The sequence below is a fragment of the Paramormyrops kingsleyae genome, chromosome 6, assembly GCF_048594095.1.
Source record: "Paramormyrops kingsleyae isolate MSU_618 chromosome 6, PKINGS_0.4, whole genome shotgun sequence".
Lineage (NCBI taxonomy): Eukaryota > Metazoa > Chordata > Actinopteri > Osteoglossiformes > Mormyridae > Paramormyrops > Paramormyrops kingsleyae.
Window position 1 is genome coordinate 11,465,506 of NC_132802.1, and position 26,804 is coordinate 11,492,309.

Here is a 26,804-nt window from a genome sequence, read left to right on the forward strand (position 1 = left end):
GCTTCTGGATTTGGGCTTTTCCAAGTTCCTTGGGGAATACGTGGTGTTAGTGAAAGTTCCATCATTCCACTGCTGATTTCTGTTTCTCTAGAGCAGATAGGTGTTGTATGCAGACATTGTTGTCACCTTGTCAATGCATCATAATTAAACCGCTTCTTTAGTGAAACTGTTGCCCAGAATGGATTGTAGCTTCATATCTTCTGTTTAGAAATAGCTCTTTGTGCTTTTGAGGCAGGACAAACGCGGCAGGAATTTTGGGAGAAAGCTCATTTTGGGGATTTCACAAATCTCATTAGGAAGATCTATTTAATTCCTAACCCCCCATACCCCCCTCCCCCACCACCACCCTAGATAGTTTGCTATTTCATTAGTCAGCTCCAGGTTTTAGATTGTACATTGTAAAATATGATATTATGACCCTGCAGCCTTTCACTTGTATCAAGGTTCATGTTGTCATGTGTAAACATAACAGTTAAATTCTTACCTGTGTGCTGACATTTAAAGTAATTTTTTTCTAAATGGTTTTCTTCTGTAAGCTGGTGTATTTTAGAGCCAAATACTGATGCCATACTTTCTGTACTTTTTGGAGTGTAGAAGCTGTAGGCACAATATCCTTCAACTGCAAAACATTAGTCCTGTGTAACCCGAGGGTCAGGGGCCTGTTTCACAGAGCCGGTTTTCTTGTTTAGCTAGATAACTTGTTGGATTTAATTTACCCCAGTTTAAATTACCTTTACGTTTGTCCACCTACATTTAGCTCAGACCACCTTAAATACAACAAGTTATCCCGCTAAGCAAGCAATACCTCAAACCAATTTACTCCATACTTCTTTAGTTGTAGCCAGTTTGTGTCTTTGCCCAAAGTCAGGTATGTCTGATACCATAATAATATTAAATGGGGGGGGGGTCACCTTTCCACAGGCTAGCAGTTCATGTATAGTTTCCAGCTAATATCAACAAAGCAATGCATGCATGTAAGTTTGTTTTATCTGATTGTGTTTACCTGAAAACCATGCCTTCTGTTTAAGTTGATCGTGTCCAGTATGATCTTCTCTATTTCGTGATGTATACAGTATTCAGATGTAGTTTCATTACACTACATGACATTGTCTTGCACTGTCTTCTGTTTCTAGAATGCAGTCTCTGAAATCTCTTCTTCACTGTCATGATCACCAACAAGAAACTAGGATAACACTTTTTATGAAATCAGATATTGCAAGTGCAATTATAACAATTCAAATTACATCCATCCATCTTCCAGCTGCTTGAACCAGCACAGGGTCAGGATGAGCTTGGAGCCAATCACAGGGCACAAGGCAGGGGTACAGCCTGGACAGGATGCCCGTCCATCACAGGGCACAAGGCATGGGTACAGCCTGGACAGGATGCCCGTCCATCACAGGGCACAAGGCAGGGGTACAGCCTGGACAGGATGCCCGTCCATCACAGGGCACAAGGCTGGGGTACAGCCTGGACAGGATGCCCGTCCATCACAGGGCACAAGGCTGGGGTACAGCCTGGATAGGATGCCCGTCCATCACAGGGCACACACACACACACATTCACACTTTATGGGTTATTTAGGGACACCAATTCACAGCTTCACACACACATGCCACGGGATCCAAACCACTAACCTGAAGGTGTGAGAGTACATTACACTAAGCTACTGTGCTGTGTTAAGGCATTAGTTTTGTAATTGGATAATTAAAATGCCAGACAGCTTGGTAGATGAGTGCACAGCTATATTCCCTCACACCTCTGGGATCAGGAGAGTTTGTATTTTGCCCTTATGATGCAAGGGATCCATGCTGCTGTCCAAATGCATGCAATTAGGCTGATAGGTATACTGTACTGTGGTGTATGTGGCAAAAGTATCAGGTAACTTATAATGATGGCAAACAATTGTGATAAAATGAAAATATATTTTCCTTCTTGGTAATATGGATCAACAAAAAAAGCCTTACTGTATCTTCCTTGAGCATTCTCCTCATAGGCATGGATTTCAAATTATAAATGTTAACAACAAACATTATGTATCACTATTTAAAAGGCCCCTGGTACATATCGCATTCCATTGTATCGTGAAAGTATAACTGAAATATTAAATCAATTTTAACAAAGAAAATTATACTGATGTAATGAAGTTTTTTCATTAATAAACAACTTGATGCTATTGTTCAAAGGGTGTGGATTGAAAAACATTACCTTAACGAAAGCAGGTCTCCACTGCTTGTTTTTTGGTAATATTGTATCTTATGGTCAGCCAGCACCTTAAAAACAGGTACTGGTACATCAACCATAAAACAGACTTACAATACATTCCTTGCTACCTAAAATGCATTCCAATTTATTAAAGAATCTATTTAAATGCTGCCTTTATGATCTAGAGTGGGCTGGAGTCCCATTGAGGGTGTCCTCTGCCCTGTGCTAGGTCCCAGGGCCCCTGTAATGGGTAAGCGTTATGTAATATCGATGGCTGGAGTGACATACAATTGAGAAAGCAGGATCTCTCAGTCTCTGGAGCAATTAAGGACCTTGCTCAAGGGCCCAACATTGAAATTACTCTGCCAGTGCTAGGATTTGAACCAGCAAGTTTTTGATCACAGGCACAGTAGCCTGACCCACTGAGTCTCACATCACCCCCTGAAAGTGACATGACAAATGTATAAATATGACCACTGTCTGAGAGCTACGTTTCATAAAACTATACAATGCCACCCACAATGGGAATTCAATAAAGTTGCTAAAAAACCGTACTTACTTATATATATATATATATATGTGTGTGTGTGTGTTTGTGTGTGTGTGTGCGTGTGCACTAAAAGAACCCCCCAGTACTCTTGCTTTACTCCTCACACACCCCCGGCCTACCCAAGATACTGGTACTACCTGTACTTGGATCTGCCAGGTCAAACATACAGTGTTGACGCCATAATCCCCAACTGTGCAAGGCCATTAGTTCCACGCCCTGCTGAAGTATAGGTTCCAAGCTTGCCGGGCTGCCCAAACAATCGGTGCAGACGTGAAAAAAGAGGCAATTTAAAAGAAGATGAAAAGCTGAAAGTGCAAGAGACATGCCGAGACGAAAGGGTATTTGGGAAACTGGACCTACCAGAAAATGATAAAGGACTTTTTGTTAAGCCCATTACATTGCAAGAAATTATAAAATGTACAATAACCGCTTTGCTGTATAAAAGTTAATCTACTTTTATTTTATCTCTATTGACTTTCAAACATATTGCAAGATGTGAACCAATACTACAGTGGGACATCTACACAGAACCTTGTAGTACTGTACAAAAGTCGCAGGCAGCCAAAGAAAATTATGTTTAAATGATCTTCATGTTGGTGTAAAACTATGCTGTTACGCTTGTCAAAAGTGTCAGCTTAGCCATTTCAAAACCTCTGCTAAAATCACCCCATTATTTCCACTAACCATACAATATACCCATGTATTTTTTGACCCGCCCACCTCATATAGCTAATCAATATCTCACTGAATTTTTAATTAATTAAATTAATTAATTAAGTGAGCTGGTGGTGAAATTTTATAAATATATGAAATGGTTGGGGTGCCCCTGAAGAGAGGTTTGGGAACTGATCTAGCCATCCAACTAGATATCAGTAGCTTTTTAGAGAACAGAAGGCGATTTTGCTGGTTTTTTTATTGTGTTACTCCTAATTTGTATATGTTCTGATATTATATTGTGTTTTTGTTTTGAGTAAATGTGCACAAACTACGCAGACAAATAACTGCAAACATTTCTTTTGACTGTGTAAGACTTTTGCACAGTACTGTAGATGTGTGATAAAATAATATCAGAACTTTTCAAAACGTAACACAAATAACAGATAAACACAGAATATCACAGAATGACAGATAATGATGCACTCTGCTTTTCTATACAATAAGTAAATGTTAGTATGCAATCTTTGAGTACCGACAGCATCAAAACCACAGTGGCACCTCTCGATTTGACAGAGAAAGTAAAAAGAGAGTGTTGGTCTTGCCCTGGAAGTGAATCATTAATAATAATGCATCATTGTAATTGAAAATAACATTTTAATATTGTACATTACATATTTATATAAGGGTCCCCTCATTTGTAGCACTGTCTCCTCAGACTTCCAGGGTTGCAGCTTGTTAACTGAATTGTCGTCTCTGCATATTTACATGTGCTCCCTGTGATCGAATGGCATCTCGCACCTCAGCGTTATGCTGTCTGCTTTGTCCTGTGATGAGCTGCAGGCTAACCCTGTGACCCTCAACTGGGTAAGTAGGGCATGGTTTGATGAGTGCGAATCTACAGGCAGTCGGTATACAAAACGGGAGGCAATCATGCCTGAGGACAGAGGTGCCCAAATCTGACTGTTATACAGTTAAATGTTAACCGAATAATGGCCTATTAACCCATCCATCCATCTTCCCACCGCTTATCCTAGTCAGGGTTGCAGCAGTCTATTAATCATTCATCATAAAAATACTTTGTCATTTTGTATTTCTTGAACAATACTTGACATTAATGCCTTGTAAAGTAAATTTCAGTAGGCTGGTTTAAAGCCAATTTTTCAAAGGACACTTGGGGGAATGAGATGAACTTGCTTCTTAAGTAAAATGGACTGCAGTACATTGATCACGTCTAAATTAAAGAGATATTTCATTTGTAAAAAGTGAATATGTAATTAGGGCATTTGAAGTATTACGTCAGTATTGCTGCTGGGGTCTATTTATGCTCAAAGGGACTCTGCTCACTTAGCAGGAACTATGATACAGAAATATACAGAATTATTTTGATTGTAAATCGTTCATACAATTTAAATGCAATCTCGAAGACGCTTTCCTCGTGCATTCAGTCAAAATGTTCATTTCCACGGTTCTTCGCAAGAGAAATGGACCAGCATACCAAACAAATTAATCTAAAAGGTTTTCTTATTTGATTTCATTTGATTTGTACTGACAGTAAAATGTGTTGCTGGGAAAATGTTACACAAGTAACAATAACTGCAGTCCTGTAGGAATTCCCTGGGTGATTATAGACGTTTAGAAGGGGTATCTGCAGAGTTGCCTAGCTAATACCCAGGAAGGAAGCTTCGGGGAGGTTGGTTGGTTCTGGTTTTGGTAGACCTATAGTATTGTAGTCCTTGGAGTACAGTGCCCAACCAGACATTAATGGAGAATGTTCAGATCTTGATGGCTCCATCCTACATTTCTAGGGAGAGACATGCAAGGTTTTTTATGACATGCTTTTGATTACATTTCTATACCCTTAAACAGGACGGTACTATTTGTGAACTTTAACTGAAAATAATGCTACTTTAACAGAGACGTGCAGCCATTCTTTTATAGTAAATTAAATTAATGGTCAAAAGCTTATACTCGGGTAGTTGTGAAAAGAAAATCTACGGTGTAACATATTTTCTTCAGGCGAATCAATTTCCTTCTCGTCTTCTTAAGGTAATTAATTTGTAATGCTACGATTTCGCTTCCAGCTGCAGTTATATTTGAGTGAAAATCGGGCCCCTTGACAAAGCAATATATACGAGCCATTGTAAAACGTCAGGCAGCATTACCCAACACGTACGCAATAGGAAGCGAAAGCCATGAACTGGGAGGAGAGGAAGGTGGGTGGATCCAGACCCTGCTTTAAAAAGGACCTCGGAAGTGACGCCACCATTGCCGGCTGAGGGGCGATTGCTACGGTAAGCTCGGAAAGACGAGTGCTTTGGCGGCTTTCATTAACTTCGCTAGACAATTGGCGGTAAGGATCGTGGTTGATCCGCACGATCGCGCAGAAAACGCTGGGTTGTAATGGACGAGTTTGGGGTATTGCCTACGTTTGATGTATCTTTTATTTGAATCCGTAATAGTACGGGAATAGCTGGTGGTCAGAACAATTGAATTTCTAGGGGGTCTGAGGGAGGGGACTTTATCTCTTCGTATTAAATTGAGCACAGAGCTGGTGCACGCAAGTTACCAGACGTGCATACACGTAAGTGCAATGCTACACAGAACAGAGATCGTTTATTGTACTTTAGGCTGGTGTTCAAGAATGTAGCGCGATATTATTCGCCTAGGGGTAAGTCGGCGAAACTAATAATGGGGGGCCTTCTCGTTTATGTGCGCTGGATGAAGTTTGACTGTGGGTGCGACGGAAGGCGCGCGGGGGTGCGATGCGCGAGCGGCGGCCGTTTGGTCGGTCGGCCGTCCTGCACGCGCAGCGGTGTCCCTTCGCATAAGTCCCCGGCGACGGCGTGAAAGGCTCACCTGGAGGTTTAAGTAGCCCTGTGCCGTGGTCTGTGTGTGAACAGCATTGCTCCCCCACACTTCCTCCTCAGTTCTGCAGAACCGGGCCCCCGCGTACCCGGCTACTGAGCACAAAGAGGACCACCGCCTCCGCCGTGATGCTATCCCGCGGGCCAGCTGCTCTCGGTCCCGCTGCGGTCTAGCGCCTCGCTTTCGGTTCGGGGTGAGCTGCGGTTCCCCTTCCTCACGGGTTATTTAAAGCTCTGTAACACGCCGCACATGTAACCTTTGGTCGCTGGTGGGTAAGCTTGGTTTCTTTCTTGGTCGTTACAAGAAGCGACTGGAAAGCTAGCTAGCTAGCCGGCTAAAAGGGATGGTCACTTTTGTGTATTAAGCTTAAAGTATGAAGACGGTGTCTAGGCGGCTGGATACATAGGCGATTGTTATTAAAAATTCCAGGAGTCAAGTTTAGTTAAAAAAAGAGAACTTAAAGACTTGTTAGTAATTTCACTTTGTGGTGCGTTTTTGACATTTACATGTAAGACTAACATTTTCGAAATATAAGATAATACTTAGATAAGTGCACTTCCTTTCAAATGAGCACTTTACGTACGTAATATTTGTGATATGTGACATACATGAGTTAATTTAAGTAGGCTAAATAATGGTTCTTCGCTATAGCCAGGCTTTTTGTAGTGTTCAAAGAGTTAACTGATTAACTGATTCAACTTTATAATAGCCTAATACTTCGTTCAAGTAAGTGGTTAAGTGTCCGTCTTAAACTGCACACTGATGTAGGTTAGGGACCATAAATCAGAATTGGTCTGCAAACCGTTGACCTCATTGAGGTCAGGCTGGCACAAAGGTACTTCATACCATGCAAATAAGTTAAATCTGATTCTCTGATTACTGTTAGGTTGTTTGGGGCTAGGGCGGTGGTAGGTCACTTTAGAGAGGGTTTGAAGGCTTTCGTTTTTTGTTTACTCCCTATCATTGGCCAAGTGCAGAGATCCCCCCAGAAACCTGCTATGCCGGGATCTGTTGCTTTTCCATTTCTGTCGAGCTGTTCAAACTTTCTTTTGCTTTGGTTCAGCTGGAGCCTTCAATCAAGTCGAAGGTTTTGACTGCAGATTAATTGTCATCCATCCATCGAAGTTTCAGTAATAATTTGTCCGGAACCTATACCAGATGCTACGGGTGCAAGGCAGGGTAAAACCAAGGATGGGCCACCAACCCATTACAAATATGTATAATTGTCAGTAATTGCATCATTAATCTAGGTATAATTTAATGGTGGTCAGAAAATGGTCATCAGCGCAGAAAATTTATTCCCAGCTTTTGGTTTGTGGTGTATAAGCATGCCAGAATACGAGAATTTGAATTAGGTCAACTCTTTAAGGCCTCAACTATTAACTGGGCAGAAATAAGTAATGTTAGAAATGATTGATGTACATTTATCTGTACTGGGAAGTTCCTATTAGGTCGGTAAAACGAGTGAATCTGTAACATTTTGATTATATGTGATCTGTGTTGTGTAGCTGATTTAACCAAGAGCCCAATGAAAGTAACAGCTCTAATGAAAACCTGCACACTTTGGCCTTCAAGGACCCGTGCTTTTAGGCACTGCTGTTACAAAATGGATCACACCACCTGTTTTGGATGCCTTTTTACTTAAACCTCATGAATTTCACTATTACCTCTTTTAATGAATGTGTTCCTAGGAGTAATCCACATAGACCTCTAAGGAACGTAGTTCTTTGAACCTGTTTTGTGATAACCATACGAGTCAGTCTTGCTTACTGCTTTGTGTATGTTCACTGGCTAATGTAGTTCACCCCCACCCCATGGTTTGGTTTCCCCTTCCCTCATCTTTTGAATGTATAATGTCATTTGTGCATGACTTTGATAGATGGCTGAACTGCATAAAGCACTGGTGTTTCATGTTAACAGTCATTAAACCGTAGTTTGTGCAGCCAGTGGACATATGTAACTTCCTACAGTTGTCAACAAAAGTATACATGAAAATGGCCTGTAGCAGACTTTATTTCTCTACCAAACTTTTAGCTGCAAACCTACGCACACATCTGGATTCTTGCCCATGCTGATGGCTTTAATGGCCACGTTGGTTATTTGGTTGGATTTATTTGCAATAGTGGGCTATATAGCAGCATTCAGAGATTGATCTTAAAACCATGCCATCTTGTTTTTGTCTTGTAGAGTGAGAAAATTATGCAAAGAATTTCTTCACCATGTATCCTGGTCAGGGTCATGGGGGAGAGGGTGCTAAGCCATCACAGTTTACTTGCATTCATGAGCTATGGTTCAAGTGGCCTACCTGCATGCCTTTATGGACTGCAGGAGGCGTCCTCAAAGGGAATCCTAACCATGAAGGTGTTGGGCAACAGCTCATGAGCTGGCCTGTCATTCTTTTACGAATAGCTTTTGTGAATGTGTGTGGTAAAAGGTGGCAGTCTTTCTCGTTTAATTTTTTTTTATATCCTACCTTCAGTGAAGAGATGTGGAGGATATGCTGCTTTATTGAGCAAAATATTAAGTTTAAAGAATCAAAGAAAGCAGAGCTTATGCAACAAGTGTCCTTAAGGCATATTCCTGCGAGTCCGTTGGTTTTCCTCAATATACGGCAGTAAATAAATTTTGTAGTGTTTGCTTGCTTTGCACATATTTTAATTGTGAATTGTTTGCCATGAGATCAGTGCTTACAAAAATTCCACACCAGGCCATGCTGTAAATTCAGCAAATGTCATAGCTTCTGTTCTTATAACCAATAATGCAGGTTATATACATTACACAGTGAAGACTGGATTGTCTGTGTGCATGTAAGACACTTTTACTTAAGATACCATAAATTCAAGCTGAATGTTGATTCAAGCTGATGCCTCTTAGCTGCTCCTGCAAACCACAAGCCGTTGAAGTGAAAGAACTTTTTTGGTTAGCAGGCTATATTTATGTACATTATGTGTATATGCTGAAGGCTGATTAAATTAGTTGTCTGACTTGTTCGTACATTTCTAGCACCTCTATGATTGTTCTTGCATTCTTTCTCAAGTTTGTATCGTTTTGTGAAGCTGCCTTTGTGTCATCTTTAAAAAGCCAGTAGGGCCGGAAGATGCCCCAATTCCAATTTACAAACTATTTGATTCAATCTGATTCTATATGAACCTGATAAGAATGAGACGAATACTATATAGCAGCTTTCCGTAGTTTGAGACATGTTTAGAAAGCTGTACATGGAACACAAATTTACAGATGCCGAGTCACTGGAAACAAATTGTGGAAACCAATGAAGAAAGACCAAAGGCTTGTATACCAAATCTTTATTTGAATAACATATGGGAATACTTCCTTAAAAACAACCAATCTGTCTCTTTCAAACCACCAAAAATTACTTCTGACTGAAAAGAATAGCTGAAAATAGTGTTCACCTCATGTGTCAGAATGGACTTTAACTTGGATATGTGCAAGAATAAATTATAATCTTGAGGAACATACAGGTATTGTTTAGGGCTGGGAGATGACTCTGACCTCACAATTTTCATTTGATCAGATTTCGATTCACAGGTGCCCCGACTGGATTCCATTTAAGACTCTTCAATCTACATTTAAGACACATTTACTAATATGTGATCAACCCAGATCTGTTGTAAAAGACATGTACAGCACTGTAGCCTTAACATTGCAAAGCAACATAATTGTTAGCATTACATAAAAAAAGATATTGGGAAAAACAATATATAATGACATTTATTCTTGTGCTTGCCTGTGAATCCAATAATTTATTTGCATTGTTTGCTTTTATTTAGTTTTATTTTGCTTTTATATAATTCTATTTTACATCACTGTAAGCAGTGTTGTGGTGGACTTGACTTGCACCAAGATCTGGGCACGAGGCAATTGCACAATATTATTGCAACCCTCCTGTAGGTGAAAGTAGCACCACCTATACGATAAGGGCACCGATACAGTAAAATTCAGTAAATATTTTTCATAGTCATGGGGGGAAAAAGGCTTTAATGAATCTTGGGATTTTATAAATCAATATTGAATAGTCAAAACTAGGATCACAATTAATCATATTTCCCACCCCTAGAAACCAGTTGTGTGGAACTTCTGATTCCTGATTTAGACCCACTTAAGCTGGTTTAAATTCCAGTGCCTCAAAACAAAAGTTACCCCCCCCCCCCTGGTTTCTGACTGCTCTGCTGATTAAGCCTAATGATTTGGTGACTAGTGTCAACGGGATCCCTTGAAAGTACTTAAGTTCTTGGCAGTTGCTCTTCTAAATAGCTAGTAAGTTGGTTTTGATGACTCTGTTCGAATGCCCTTAACATGCTGTTACCCACAAGCTGTTACCCACCCCACGTTTAGTATTACATTGGTTTGCAGTGCTCCGGATAGGCTGTGAGGCACGATTCACTCTCCTTGGGACATCAGTTCACTTATAATGGGCGAGCCACATGGCCAGATGTTCCCAACCCCCAGTCCTTGGCCAGTTTTGTAGTGGGCCACTGAATGCTGGAAGTTTTGTGAAGTGAAATGAAACTATGCATTTTCATTTTTTTTTTTTTTTTTTTTTTTTTTTTTTTAACAACCTGTCAGTTTGCGCATTCTGTTCCCATCTGAAATAAACAGAAACCATTTAAGTTGAGATCGGGAATCGATCTGCTGGTTTCCCCCTTCTTGGCCTTTTCACTGTGCCGTGAAACTTTTCTACAGTGTAAACCAGGCTGCAGATACGAAAAGGTTGGGAACCTCTCGTGTAAGTGCTGTGCACAGCTGGCACTATGTCTTTGCACATTGGGAAGATGCTGGAGTACCTGTAGGAAAGTCTTGTAAGGATAATGTAGCAAGTCTGTTCTTGTGACGCTGTGGGCATCAGGCAGAAGTGCTGTTGAAATAATCAGTGATTAAAATCTAAGGTAGCAGACTTTACCTTGTTAGCCAACATGTTCAGTAATGTAGCTTTCTAAATTTTAATTCTGCCTGGACACACACACACTAGTACTTAAACTGCTGTTACAATGTCCAAGCAAATGTGCATGCATTTTCAGATATTTTAGTGAGTCTGTGGGTTTTTTAAAGAATAATAGGGATCCCATAGGCCGTATCTTTTTAAATATTCAGCCTTAAGCGGTCCTTCATTCTTTGTTGTATTCTGCTGTCGGTGTGATATGGTGTACTCTGAGTAAAACAGTGTGCCATTATTGAAAGTAGGGCAGCAGAAAAGGCTGACATTTCACCCTTAGGACAGGTACTAAGCAGGTACACTCTGGCCCACGAGGGATCCAGTTGAGCAAACTGGAGTTGGTCACATTCTAGACTGGTCTATAGAACCACCTGGAAACTTCAATCCAGGGCCTACCTGTCCCCCTGCAATGAAAGGAACACACTGTGGTATGACATGGATCTGGCCCTACAGAGGGGGAGAAAATAATTTTTTTTTTTTTTTAAATTTTATTTATTTTTTTTTAAACGAAGATAAGGCAAATGTCGACAATGAATGTTAGTTTCTGTATTCTATTTTGCCATGAACCCAAGTTTTAATCTAGAGTCCTGGAACTAATCTAGTGTCCTTTATGCACTTTGCCTTACCAAGCAGCTAATTATGCATGGAAGTACATTTTGGCCTTCTGAGGTGATTTGTGAAATGTCACCTTCACTTGAGTCTGCTTTTCATTGACTGCAGAAAGACATGTGTGACTAGGCTTTGCGTGGTAAAATGTCATTCCCTTACACTTAGGTCTTTGTTGGCCCATATCAGTGTCTCTCCATTCAGTAACCCTCTTTCACAATGCATTAAGCTCAGCTGTTCATGTTACCAGCCTATCTTTGCTCCTATCTCAGGAGTCTAGTTAGTGCCTGGCTGTCCCGCCTTTTATCGTTCAAAGTCCCAAAGCCATTGACTTTGCATAGCTGTCAGCTGCGCCAGCCGCACCCGCCTCCCCTTTGATCAACACGGACACATTTTTCCAGGCTCCGGATTTAAATGCGGGTGTGACGTCTGTTTGCCTCGCTGTTACTGGAGTCCCCGGGCCTATCCCGCAGGTAGGATCGTCTCGCTGACGTGCGAGCTGTTCGTCACAGGGGCGTGTGTTTGCACAGCTTAAGTTTCTCTTCCAGAGTTGTGCTGCAGTAAAATGAAACTTTGGTGGATGAGCAGGGTGTGTGTGTGTGTGTGTGTGTGTGTGTGTGAGAGAGAGAAAAAGAAGTCATGATGACCTCAGTGCCTGATGTTTCTACAGTTGTATTTTGAGAGCTTTAGGAAATTGAAGGCCGTTTGTACTGAATTTTATTGCCTGTTTCTGTTACTCTTAGGAAAGATTTGAAGGACTTTTGTGTATAACAAGAAATTGCTGGACCCCTGCATTCTGAAATATGAATTGGTATTTGCTTTTTTTTTTTAAGCTGCATTTTGTCACTCCTCTTAGGGTGTTTTGGAGTTTCCTATTTAAACAACGGTGAATCTCTACCGTTATCAAAAAAAGTGGAACCAGCATGGTTTTAAGTTGGATCCTTCAAGGGCCTGTTTGCCGAGTCTGATCCTGAGACCCAGCTCCTAGCTGTGGCCAATGACGTTTGATACAGATTAGTAGTTTGCTAAGCAGAAAGTAATTTGATGAAATCTTTTTCAGAATAGTTTTGTGCACGAAATGAGTTCCCCAAAATGAGATGCAGGCTGGGGGTGTACTACTGTACTTTTGTCTTGGGCTCCAAAAATTGCTGTAGCCAGTCCTGTCTGCATAGTTGTAGCAGATCATTTCCGTGTTAGGATTTGTTGCCGCCGGGACCAGTTGAGACCCAGTGCCAGTAAATGAATCCTTATGTCCCCCCTCCTAACCCATAGTTATCCTTCCAGAACGCCACCAAATTGATGTGAATGGAAAAAATTTCTCCTCCCCCTGCCCTTTAAAAAAATTTTTTAAGACCTTTTTTTTTTCCTTTGCAGGAAAGAGGGAAGCGGACTGTTCCAAGCGTGTGATCGTGGACGGTGAGCTTGCATCCAGAAGGGGGGGGGGGGTGTCCATGGGCTGATCTGCCCCAGCTTCCACGTCGTCTTGTCCTCGTGTCTTGTAATGTGAGCCTTTGCTGGCATCTGGCGGGAGAGCAAGAGTGAGCGAGTGAGAAACCAAGAGGTGGGGGGAATCCCCTCTTATGAGAGGACGAGGAGGCATCTGCGAAAAGACTGGAGCTCCTAAATCCACCAGCGTGACTCGCAAGCATTCAGACTATAGTTGTCCTGCATTTCCCCCTCGGAGGTGAAAAGTGCTGCAGATCATCAAACAGAGCTCGTTTGGAGAGGCTCTTACTGGGGACCAACAGGCTTTTTTTTTTTTTTTTTTTTGCGTCTGGATTTGCAGTATGGCCAAGAAGAATAGCCAAAAGGGTAAGTCTTCATCCACTGTCAGCATTGTTAACTCCTTTGTGCTGCCTCTGTTTTCCTTTAAGGCCACTTCCACTGCATGTACAAGGTGGCGACTACAGCCTTGAGACCCCTGTGTGTTGTGGTGCCATCCCAGGAGATTTCCTACAATGAACCTCACTGTGCACCGCAGTGCAAATGAGCGCTTAACTCCTCTGCCCCCAAGTGTGGGGAAAAAAGCAGCTTAAGTGGCCTGTCTTTGGCATGGGGACCGTCTGCATCCCATAGGCATTGTGTCACGTGTATCTGCGTGACATACAGAATCCTGACCTTATTATGGGGGGCGTTCCCAGCTGTTTCTTGCTGGCTGTGCACAGGAAGCCCAGATACATGTCGGTAATCTGCACTTAAATCACAGGCTTTCCCGTTCCAACACCTGAGATTTAGGCAAGCGCTGTATGGTCCAAAATGAGGATGATGTGTTCATGGGAGCACTGGGTCGTGTTGCTGTTAGTTTTAGTGCCATGTAGTTGATGCTTGCTCCTGGTGACCCTGTAGATGAGATTTCTTCTGAATTTCAGGGTGTTCAGACTCGAGTTGACAAATTTTTCTTAAAATTCTAGCCTTTTCACTAAGACTTCAGCCAACTTAGGGTATTTTCCTTTTGCCTGCTGGGATACAGATAGAAAACCTTTTGCTTTCCTGAAACTGTTGCTCAAGGTGCTGATTTTTGGTCTTGTGCACATGTGACCTTGTGGCTTAGGACCTACTCAGACAAACTGGATGTTCCTTACCTTGGCTTGCATGTGGGCTTGTGCTGATGTGGAGGAACAGATGAACTCTGGCTAGTGACTAACAAGCCTGTGGGAAGTTGATGCTGCCGGCCAGTCTTATCTGGTCCACCGTCTGAGCTATAGGACACAGTGAATTCCAGATGTCCACCCTCAGGATGGGAATTACTTGAGCCCTGTAATTCCACCCTTGCCAGTTGCTCTTCTGCTATCTCCAACCTGCCACGCTGTAAAAGTGGGAGGCCAGCCAGGCATTTATCACTGAGAGCTTGGAGCACAGCCCTCTGATGCTCCTAGAGTTTCTCAGGGCGCTTTAAAAGCGGATCGGCTGTCGTCTCGCTTGTTCACCACATTGTTGGTTCTGCCTGGAGAGCCTTCAAGCATGCAGTTTTTAACTTGCCACTTAGGCTTTGATGCCATATTTATGGCACCATTGGCGCTGGAAGGCTTAGTTGTGTTTTTGAAGCGGAAGTACAGAGACACTGAGTGAGAAGATCCCCCTCGTGTCCGAAACGGCTGTGTTTTAGATATCCTAGCTACTCAGCAGAGACCTCCCTCATGTACTTTGCTGTTTGTTGCTTTTAACTTAAGTTGTTGCTGAAGTATTGCACAGCTGTGGTGTATTTGGACTCTGACATAGGCTGTGCGCATTTCCATTTTGGATTCCACTGAAAACCAGTAATGTGCAATGACTTTCAGTAGGTTTTGTTAGCTGCTGACTGCTCTGATCCTGAGACTTTTGTTTGGCAAATCTGTAGCCTCATTTGAACGGCTTTGCAATTCTTGTCACCTTAATTAGGGAAATTGAGGGGTCAAGGGCATCCAGGAAAGTCCAGAGGGTTTATGCATGTGGCAGAGTTTCAAGCAGTGGCATTCTCGATGCGGCTCGGACATGATTTTCTAATTAAGCCGCCTTTGGCAGGCTTGCCATGAGCAGCGTTTCACTGAGACTGACTACTCCCATGCCAGTCCAGTTAGCTGCATAGCCAACCTCCAAAAGGACAGCCAGCTGTGACAAAACAACCTTGTCATGTCATCTCTCTTCTGCCACTTTAGGGCTTGGTTGTGCAACTGTACTGCACTGTAACATCAGTGGGGCTAATTGGGGCCAAGTTGCCAAGCGGGGCTGCTAGATCACTTATTACTCAACTGGTATTTTTAATCCGAGCACCTCTACTCAACCGGAGGCACAGTCCATACAGATAAGATATTTATGTTTGGTGTGTCTATTTATATACTGCCTACTCATCCTTGTAGGTATTGCACGTATTTAAGGTTTTATTGAAAATTAAATATGATATGGTCCTCCTGCTTTCTGACACCTATGCTTGATTGTTGCTCTTAAGTGGCACTCAGTACCGACCAGAGACACACTGGCTTCTTCTCTGAGCAGTTGTTTTTGTTCATGGCTGATCAGCCCCTGTGGCACTAAGCAGGATGGAGGAACAAGGGAATCCAGTGCTATAGGAGTCTCCAGACCCAGGTAGCACCTGACTGGCTGAATAGGTTGGACACCTGAGGGTATGAGACACCTGGCTATTTATATCTGTCCCACAGGCAGTGCCTTTCCAGGCCCCTCGTAGGATAAACTGCTGTACCTTGAGTAAGGAGGGTAGGTTTTCGTTTTAAGCAGGACTGATATTTAAACAGCATGACTTCAGTAGGTTATGTTGGTTTTAAAGGAGGGCCCTTGGCCATGCATTCTTGACCACCTTCTGCAGGTATGCTTAGTTCTGCCCTGCACCATGCTAACACCTGGGGCTATTTGTTCTAGATGTCAGCGGTGTGGTGTTCGACACTCACTCGAAGATGGTGATGTCCCAGGGAGGCACCTTTGAGAGGATGAAGGAGAAGGTAAAGGTTTACTAGCCCCCCACACACACACACACACACACGCTTCGTGTTCTGCCACTGCCTTGCCCCGCCCCTTTTTTGCATGCATTTTGTGTGCCCTGCAGTAGTTAATGTCACATACAGCTGGTGTTAAAAAAAAAGAAACAAACATGGTATTCAAATACAGCCATGCCCTCACCTTCCTGCGTCAGTCTGCACCTGTTCCAGAATTTCTGGTATTCAGAGGTCTACCAGTTTAAACCTGGTGCTCCAGGAGTGTAGCAGGAAATGGGCATTTTTAAATGTCTGCATTAGTACATAATGTTGCAGTGGATAGGTCTTTTGCTGTGATGAATTGCTTGCTGTTCTGTCATCCCTGTCTGCTTCTCCTTATCTTCCCAAGATAAATGCGGTTAGGGCAGTTGTTCCCAACAAGAGCAACAACGAGATCGTTCTGGTCTTGCAACACTTTGACAACTGCGTTGACCGTGCCGTCCAAGCCTTCGTGGAAGGTAATGTGACAGCAACTTGCCCCCCCCCCCCCCACCCGTGTCACTGTGACACACGAATTGACACACAAACGGTTGTGACCCAAATCTTGGTCTGCCTACACTGAACATGCTGTGATGTGCATTACTGCAATTAAGAACGTACAAATTTATGGTGGCGCTAGGTCAACAAGTTAGATAATTAATTAAGATTTACATTTGTCTGTCTAAAAATCATCAATCCTGCCAGTTAAATGAAGGTTGCTTTCAGCTTCTACGCTAACCAGCTGAGAGCTCATTGTAGTATTCCTTCTAAATTATTAGCTCAGAAATCAAATGCCTAGGTTGGGGAAACTTTGAGGAGTTGGTACTGATGGCAGTTTAAACGGTGCTATAACCTGCACTGTAGTGTTATGGTTGAAAAATGTTTCTGCTGCTCTTTGAATCAAATTGCCCCTAGATTTTTCTTTTCTTTTTTTTTTTTCTTTCTGAAATGGTTCTGGTGAGTCAGGCTTGGCAGCCCGTAAGTCTGCCTCAGTCTGTATGTGTCTGGACCAACAGCCAGGCCCTGACGTGGCAGTGCTGGAGTAGACTGCCGTACTCGGGCCATAAACAACAGGCGCTTTGACTCTAAGCCCAGGAAACGATCCCCACCCACCCCCGGTCCCAGAGCTTCTCCAGAGGTCTGCTGCTGTTTAGTCCTTGCCTGCGATCAGAAACGCAGCAGGTTTTAAAGATTTGGCCTCTAAACTTTTGTCTTGCTCCGTATTTCTCCAATATTCAGAAATGCAAACATTAGTGTTTCGTTACTTTAAGTCAAGTAGAGTGGTGAGTCATGTGTCTCACCAGTCTGACACTCATGGCTGTCCATTTTGAAAGGTTACATGTCTGACATGATTTGGATGTTTGTCTGTTTCCCTGTCAGGTAGTGCAGCTGATATTTTGAAGGAGTGGAATGTAACTGGTAAAAAGAAGGTATGCATGTGTGCTGACTGCACATTGTTTTAATCTGCAACATGTATAATTAGCCTTTTTAAGTTATTTTATGCTGGAATAATGCTGACTGAAACTGGTTTTTCTCCCTTTCATAATTCCTGTATTACAATGCTTTTGGAAAACAGCCCAAGAAGAAAAAACCCAAACCCCAACCAGAACCACAGCCAGAACCCGCCCAAGCTGTAGTCACCCCTCCTGCAGAGAGCAAAGATGAAGTGAATGGTTTCCATGCCAATGGGTCAGTCATGGATGGTGACTCTTTGGACTCCCTGAGCGAGCAGTTGGAGTCGGCCTCCCTTGATGCCACCGAGCTGGACTCGGACACTGCCACACCTGACCTTTTAGATGCTACAGGTATCTGGGTAATATAGGAACCTCAAGAGAGATGCGTGCTGCTCTGCAGTTCAGTCCGTCATTAGAACATCAACAAAAGTATAGGCAGAGTTACGGACGTCCATAGACTTTGCATGCCAGTGACTTTGTAACGTAATTCTATGAAGATGTAGCTGAGACTTCTTCAAATCCCTACTTTCTATTTTCCTTGTTCTAGCTAACTTGTGTCATTAGATTTGCTCTGCTCAGCTGGTACAGACTTGGTTCTACAGAGATATAACAGATTATTAACAGCTTGGGTTTCTATAAAGAACATTATGAATGTAGGAAGTAAGTGATTCACCCACACTACCAAGTATTCTTTAAGTGACAAAATTGCAGAGAATACAAATGTACTGTATGCCAATGAACATATACTGTGTGTGTGGGGGGGCTTTTAACTAGGCTGTAACATTTTGTGTGTTTGTAGAATTCATGCATTATTTCTGTAGATTTCTACCATCTTGTGTTAACCTTGAGTTCCGTTGCATCCTGGTGCTGTTTAACCCAAAATATCTGCCTTGTTTTAAGCTGCTGATATGGATTCTAAACCCGATACCCTGAGTCTGGGGTTTCAACACACCCACGTGGGGAGAAGTCACCAGGGTCCACGTGGCAGCAAGAACCGTCCTCGTCCCTCCCTCTCCTCCCAGCAGGCATCTGTCTTCTCCCTGCTTGCTCTCGATAGCCAGCATGGGGCATCTGCCAACAAGAAGATAGGTAAGCCAGAAAGGGAAGCGCAAAGCGGTTTAAAACTGATGGTACATTCAGCATTTTCTGAATCATTGAGGGTATAATGAGAGCTGCGGTTTCTGTATTTGGCCCTGATAAGAATAGAATACAGTGAGTGGGTTTCAATAAATTTGGTCTTGAGGATTGAAACAAATGGGTCCTCGGTAGCACTGTTACTGTTCAGTTGTTGAACTGAAGCTGTGCCTGAGGCCACCACAAAGTAGGAAGGAGGGTAGAGGTGCTAGATGTCATTCTTTCAGTAAGATTTGATTAACAACCTACTGTGGGTGGATCCCTCAGTTTATCTGCTGGAATGTGTAGATCAGTGTTTCCCAAACCGGTCCTTAGGGACTGTGAGCTGGGAGGGAGCAAAAACGTGGACTATGAGCTGGGAGGGAGCAAAAATGTGGACTGTCTGGGGGTCCCTGAGGACCGGGTTGGGGAAACACTGGTATAGATGACCTGTTGGCACTGTCAACAATGACATCGATGCAGTGTGGCAAATGAATGTAAAGCCGTTTTTCAGTTAAACATGAGGTCTGGTGTCTAAGGCTCTTCTGTCTGGAACACGCAGAGCTTTAAACATTGTTTCGCTTTCTAACCCCTACGTAAATGGTAAATTTTGTACTTTATTAGCACATATTAGAATATGGATGTCAGCAATAGTGCAAATCCTCATTCCACAAGCTGCACTTGAGTTGCTTCTAATGGTAAACTTAACAGTCACGTGCTACTTGATACTGTATCCTGATCTAGTGGTTTTTTGGGCCTGGCAGACTGCCATGCCTACAGGATTGGTGAGGTTTCAAAAAACGGTTAAGGAATTAGAGCTAGGGCTGCACGATTTGGGGAAAATATCGAATCGATATTTCTGACAATTGCGATTACGATTTGATTTGCGATTTAATTTTTTTTGTCACGCTTCATTTCAATATTCAGTGTGTAGTAATTTTAAAACATGATGCAGCATAAGATACCATCAGTATTAACTGGTCTATATTCTAATGCAAGGATGAGAATTTAAAGATGTGACGTGTCAAGTTAAAGTAATAATGAAAACAATTGCAGCAAAAAGAAAAATAACGATCTTGCAGGTAACGGTTATTGCCCCCCTAATAACACTAGAACCGCCTTTTCCCACACCAATGAACAAGCAAGAACTACTTCGGTGTATGCAGCCCTTTTGTTTGCGCTGTTGTGTTAGCTGCTGTTAATAACACTAATAACACTCAAAAAACCGTAATGCTCATAAGAGTGGCTGTTCTGTCCTGAAACCGTAAAGCTGGACATTTTTAAACGCAGTATGCATTTTATAAAACGTTGAATAAATAGAAGTTGTTTATTGGTGATTTCATGTTGGTCTGTTTCCGCTTTTTAATAACTGTATATGATTATTTTCTTTACAAATCAATTCAGGTGAAACAAAAAATGTACGTGTTCATGGTTGCAAACTCTTTCAGACTCACGCAAGAAATCTTACGGCAAATCTATATTCCATTCTGAACTTTAAATTAGCTGCATCAAAAACGTTACAGCAGTTTGCAAACCCTACAGACTATTTACAAGGTAATAAAACTTGCATACATGTAAATGTGTGTGCAGAACATAGAACAGAAATCTCACTCCATGCAGCTGACCAAAGTTGCCAACCCTGCATTTTATTTTAAACGAGAAGTAAAATGCAGTTTTCAACTGAAGCAGCTTATTCCTGTGCTTTGTTACTCGGACAAATACAAAACAAATGATTCAACATTATGTGCATCTTTTTGTATGTTTTCTAAATAAGACTGCGTGCCCATACCCAACTGTAATAGCGATTAAAGCGATCTATTCTTTTAGTATTTGTTAAAGCAAGACTTGTATTATTACTGTTGTGGGATTAATCTTTGGAAACGCATAAATTTAATAAGCACAAAAACATATGACATAAACATGACTGTATTGTGGGTTTACGGCTTTTTTGGAGGTCACCGACTCCGCTGCTGTGAGAATTACTGACTGTCTCATTGTTATCTTGATGGGTTAGCGGTATACTAATGCTATTGCCTATTAACAAAAACCAAAGGTATGATACACTGAAGTATATTGTAGCTGGTGTTTAAAAGGAGCTTGCCGGTTCTATTGATAGGACCTTTCTGAAACAATCTCGGACCATGAAATAGGAAGGCAATTCACTTACGGCTCAGCAGCGGAATCAGTATTTTTCTGCACCGCAAATGTAACATTTTCCTTGGGTTTCACGTGTATTTTGTTTGTGGGCCTTTACGCCTTCTTGGGTCACTTCTGATTGGTGAGCATGACTGTCACACAGGGAGCATGGCATGAATTTGTAAAACTATTCTCACAGCAGTTTTAAACCCTGGGTCCTATGTGCTGTATAATGTATATCCTAAATCGCGATTTTTTTTTTAGACTTGCTAATCGTGTTCCAAACCGCGATTTCGATTTGAAGTCGATAAATTGTACAGCCCTAATTAGAGCTATTATATAGACCATATAATCATATGGGCAGACCTAGAAAGGCCTTTTAGTTCAATGCTAATGTTTGAGGGTTTTTTAAGTTGCTGTTTTAAAATTCTGCATTATAGTCCTTTTCTTGTAAAATTAACAGTACATCATGGTATTTTTACTATGCACATGAATGTCTCAAATTCACTCGAGTTTATTTCGAACTGCTTTAATATGAAATAATTTGTTTCCTTTAATATGAAATCAATCGCTTCCAGATCATCAGTCTCAAGGCAAGTTTTAGACCTGGAAGATTAGATCCCAGAGGTATTCATGCAGTTTCCACATTATCTGCAGAGAAAGTGGTGAATTTAGAATTCTAAAGGAAAAGTGTTCTTTGGGGTGCCCCCCTGCCCCCAGTAGTTATAATTGGAGCAGTTTGGGTTGGTGTGTCTCAGCAGCCTGAACTAATACCTTGTCTCCACCTTTCTCAGCACCTAACATCGATAAGTCCATGAAAGACTTGCAGCGCTGCACTGCCTCTCTCACTCGCTACCGCGTAGTGGTGAAACAGGAAATGGACTCTTCCATCAAGAAGATGAAGCAGACCTTTGCTGAGCTCCAGAGCTGGTCAGCATTTCTCCATCACATTTCATTGGTATCTAGGCTTCCTGCCCAGATTCCTGCCCTTGTAGTGATTATTTACCTTGTGTGTGGCAACCTTGTACGGTTGTTTTTATATGTATAATTTTAAAAGGGGTAGAGTGCTAAATGGTGATTATAAACAGTTATAACCTTAAAGTTGAGTTGGTACTTTTAACCGCAGTGCCCAAGCAGTCTTTGCTGGCATTGTTTTACAGCTGCATAGAGTACCTCTGGCTTGTCAGCATAAGCAAAAGTGGTGCTGTATGACCTCTGTCTGTTTGTTCTTTTGGTAGAAACACATTGATATGTGTCACGATGTTAATGTCACTTAGGAGCCTAAAACTAACAGTGAATCAGTTCAGGACGAACTCTGTGCTGTTGCATGATCGGTCAGGTTGTCCTGAAAAACAATTTTGTAACGTCTCATCAGTTCATGCAAACATTAAATTCATTTTCCCTCATCCCATCAACTTGTCTATAAAAAGGTATCACAAAGACTGGTTGACATCTGAAAGTGGAGGCCTTATCAGGGGTATGCGAAAGGTCATGGGTGCTGTGGCAAGCTCTGTAATCATGTCTCTCTTCCAGCCTGATGGATCGAGAGGTGGCCCTGTTAGCAGAGATGGATAAAGTTAAAGCTGAGGCTAGTAAGTACTTCCTCCATGTGACCTTGCATCTTATCAATACATTTCTGATGTGGTGAATTTGTCTGGAATGATGACTTTCTTGATCAGTTGGACCTTGACAAAGTTCCAGCATACTGTAGAATAACATTCCAGATGGTTGGTATATAGTTTCATGCCTAAAGTAATGCTGACTGTTATTGTGATGACATTTTAGCTTGATGCTGTTTTTTTGCCTTAAAGAATCAAGATGGTTCTTTATGAATGCTTCACCATTTCTCAGATGTTTGATGCAGGTGTTGCCCTCTTTAGACTGAGAAGGAATGCATAGTTACTGAATTGAGGTCTTCATTAGCTGGCTCAGTGGAGTTGTCATGAGGAAGGCCAGAACAGTGTGAGGTGCTTGACTGTGGTATCTGGGAGTGATTTCGCTTTATGTGTAAACGGGGGTGATTTAGGGGAGGCAGCCTTTTGTCAGGGAGCTGTGTGTGATGGTTGACCAGAGTCTTCCCCATTCATAGCCACTGCAGACAAGGGAATCCCTCTGCTGAAGTCATCCAAGGCGGAGTGCAGCAGTGAGTGTAGTCGGAGCAGTCAGTCCTGTGCGGTGTCCTCCTTTATTGGCCAGCTGTTTGGAGGCAGCTGGTCTACTCCAGAGTTTGAACTCTGAGCGAGCTTGACTGCATAATCGAGATGCTGAGCAAGCAAAATGCTTAGATCTGTGGCTAGATAATTATCTCTGCAAATGCCTACTAGAGGTGTGCGAACGTGGGTGTTGCACTTACGGCAGCATGGCTTGCTGGTTCACATGCTTAACGCTCATGCTGTGTTCCAGTGGCCATTCTGGATGGCCGCCAGAAGAGGGCAGAGGAGCTCCGCCGGTTGACTGACCAGTCAGGCACCATGTCAGAGGATCAGTTGACCGAATTGCGTGCAGACATCAAGGTGAGGCTCCCAAGGAACTGGGACAGTCCAACCCTATATGGCCTCAAAGTAACCTTTTGGTGTAATACTTGGATTTCTAGAGTGTGCCATCTGCTAACCAAATCTATTTCACTGTTGGCAGCACTTTGTAAGCGAGCGCAAGTACGATGAGGACCTAGGGAGGGCCGTGAAGTTTACTTATGAGATGGAGCCTCTGAAAAAGAGTATCATGAACTTTGGACAAGGTAAAGCTCTGCATGAGATTAACATGAAGGAACCAACAGGCTCTCCTTGTCAATGCGATGACCCAATGATGACCCTATAAGTCAGTGGTTTTCTGTGTTGTTTCCTGTCAGTGTACCACCCTCAGACTGGTTATTCCAGTCGCTCCCGCTGTAGTTCTGCCGCTTCCTCAGTTACTGGCACAACTTCCCAGGAGGGGCCATCCACACCTCAGCCCCAGTCCTCATCACATGGGGGTCGTATCGTCCAGCCTAGTAAACAGGTAAGTGGCCAACAGTACCGTGCATGTGATGCAATTCCACTTTCCGCTGGCAGTACCTGTTCTGATCCGATCATTCTTTTTGTGGGCTAATGCAGAGTAATCAAGGTCACCGGCGTTCTGGTCAAGGGCTCTCGTCTGGGGGTCAGAAGTTCAACAGTGGTGCTCACCAGGATAGGAACCCCAATCGGACAAGCCGACGTAACCCTGATACCTGTGGAGGAGGTCCAAACTTCAGCAGCACCTCGCCATCCTCCCCACTGTACACAGTCTCCACAAACGGTTCCTCTTGGCCCACTTCAGTCACCCCCCAACCAGACCAACCATCTAACAGCCTGCCCCAGAGACCCCCACGGACTCGCTGCCCCTGAGATCACACCCTGCACGTCATTTCCACTCATGCCCCAAAAATATCCCCAACTTCCACAATGAAGGATAGAACTGAAGTTTACATCTTTCCATTTTCTTGAGCTGTAGTGCCACCTATAGGCAACTTTGTTTGTCCTCTAGTTGGGAAAAACCTTTCCCTGCATTCTGCCATATGATCTTCCTCTTCTATTTCCTTTCTGCTGATGGCTATACTTCCCATGCTCTGTCACATCCACAGACCTACATTTGGCTGTGCCCCTCTCCCCCCCCCCAACCCCCTTACTTTAAAAGCAGTGTCTGCAGGAGCCATTTTATTTTTTTTTGTAAGCCCCTGGCTCCATCAGTGACAGAAGACCTCCCCCCCCCCTTCCACTCTATAGTTGTATGCATCTTTATTTTAGCTTTTGATTTTAGTTTTCCCTGTAGTTTCATTTCCGTTCCTCAATGTTTTTTGCTTTAGTTTGCTTTGCTCTGGTGGACTCTTCATAGTAAATCATAAAGGGGAAGTCAAACTTATTGCTCCGCCATTAGTACCACACTACTGGAAGCTCAGGAATGAAGGAGACGAGCTTTTCTAAACAATCACCTCTCCTCGCCGTCAAGGCCGTGGGTTATGAGCTTAATCTCAGTTCATGCGTGTCTGCTAGTACTGCTTATGCATGATACAAACAAAGGTGGAGAGTGTTTTGTTTCTAATGGAGACAGGTACACATGCTGCAGTTTCACCTGCAGATGGCTCTACAGCTGTTGCAACCCAAACACATGCCTGGGTTTATGTGAAGGCAAAGGCTTTGATCATTGTAGAGCAGAGTAGACAACGTGCACACATCCATTCAATATTTTTTTTTTCTTTGTCATCCAAGTGCCGTGCTTATTCTGTTCTATAGCAAAAATCTGTTCCCAGAACCCCTTCTTCCAGTTTGCATTATGGCTGTATGTTGAACAAGCTTCCCACACCTGTCAGTGGTGCCAGGGAAAGGTTTTAAAACAAATGTGCATGACAGTAGAAGGAAAGCTGTAGACTGACGCTATGCTTTTTAGCCTGGTGTCGAGAAACTGTTTGCAGTTAATGCTACAAGCTGTTGAGTGGTCAGTTTTACAGAAGCCTGCTTTGAAATGTCATTTGGGCTAGATAGTATGTCGTATGGCTGCAGCAGTGGCAGATACTGACTTTTGGCTCTGATATAGAAGGTAACCATATGTACAAAGTATTGCTAAAATATCTGCTCCTAGTTTTGAAGAACAGTTTTGGTTGACCATGCTGATTGATTTTAGCATCAACCAGTGGCTGCTAAATCGAACCCAACCAGAGATGAGGCGCTTCCTTTGGGAGATGATGGGAACTGATGCCCATGCCCATCAGAGGAAAGTAGCATCAAGTTCTTCGACATGGCAGTGAAACAATCTTGCTCTCCCCCCCCCCCCCCCCCCCTGCAACTTGGCTTCATTCACATTTCCTACCACTCCTGATGTCTATTATATCGCCCTCTGTGCATTGTAGGTAGGTGTTTGTCTCCTCTGCCAGCTGTGCAGCTGTGTTTTCTGTTGGCTCAGCTTTGTAAATTTCAGAGTTTCGTTTTAAGGTCACCTCAGTCAGAGTTTATGCTGGGCCTGACAGTCCATTCACTTTCATGACTGAAGTAGCCTTTTGGATCATCGTTTAATCTCACTTGGTGCCTCCATACCTTGCCTACTGTCTAGTTCTTGACCGCAGTTGCTACACCGCGCCCCCCAGGGTTATTCAATGTAAATGTAGTAACCTCCAAAGAATCAATGTTATCTGGTTCTAGTTGCTGCCTTAATGCTGCCTCTTTTTGGTAAAACTTAATCTTTTTATGGAGGGTTATGATGCTGGACCACCATTTTGAGTCATTCTGCTTGTTTAGCCTAGAATCCACTTTCAAATTTTTTTCACAATTGCATCTATCTTGAATGCTCACTTCACCTTGGGACCTCCGCTACATATAGGATCCTCCTCCTTCAGGACCCCCCCCCCCCCATTGGGACTTACTGCCACAGTGAATCTGAGACGATTGTAAACTAAAGTGCCTTCTCTCCTCTTTGTCCCCCTTCCCTTCTTCATTTTGCTAAACATGGACCAAAGACTCTAAGAGCCTGATTCCCCACATTTTCTCCTCAGCATAAACACAACTTGGACACTGCATAGTCGCTGACATGCCTCTCATTTACTATAATAAAGTGTTAGCAAATGCAACATTTGTTTCTGACTCTTTGTGTTGCTTTAGACCTAAATATATTCATACTGGGTTGGTGAAGTTGCCTTTTTTTATGGGAAGCAATGCACAAACAAAATCATTTGAAATACTGATGGAGATTTGTGGCCAAATAACATAAATGCATATGAAGTATGATAAACTGCCGTGATGCCTGTGCCGGTGTTTAAAAATCAGAAGTTTGAACTAAAAAATACAATTTTAATCCTTTATGGCAATTTC

At 42.7% G+C, this 26,804-nt stretch overlaps 1 protein-coding gene across 5 annotated transcripts; it reads left to right on the plus strand.

The window, feature by feature from the left end:
- The first annotated feature begins 5,574 nt into the window (after positions 1-5,574).
- spats2 (spermatogenesis associated serine rich 2) lies at positions 5,575-26,563 on the plus strand. Of its 5 annotated transcripts, none has more exons than XM_023835089.2 (14): positions 5,575-5,703; positions 13,212-13,649; positions 16,191-16,270; positions 16,653-16,761; positions 17,663-17,712; positions 17,859-18,087; positions 18,637-18,825; positions 21,780-21,915; positions 22,519-22,577; positions 23,075-23,128; positions 23,389-23,498; positions 23,620-23,722; positions 23,834-23,982; positions 24,078-26,563. In XM_023835089.2, the coding sequence occupies exons 2-14, from the start codon at positions 13,625-13,627 to the stop codon at positions 24,348-24,350; spliced, it is 1,566 nt and encodes a 521-aa protein (XP_023690857.1). In that variant the 5' UTR covers positions 5,575-5,703; positions 13,212-13,624; the 3' UTR covers positions 24,351-26,563. The 5 variants fall into 5 exon arrangements, with proteins under 5 accessions (XP_023690857.1, XP_023690861.1, XP_023690859.1 ...); XM_023835091.2 differs by having other exon boundaries at positions 5,688-5,762; XM_023835090.2 differs by lacking the exon at positions 5,575-5,703 and adding an exon at positions 6,219-6,470.
- Positions 26,564-26,804: the final 241 nt, after the last annotated feature.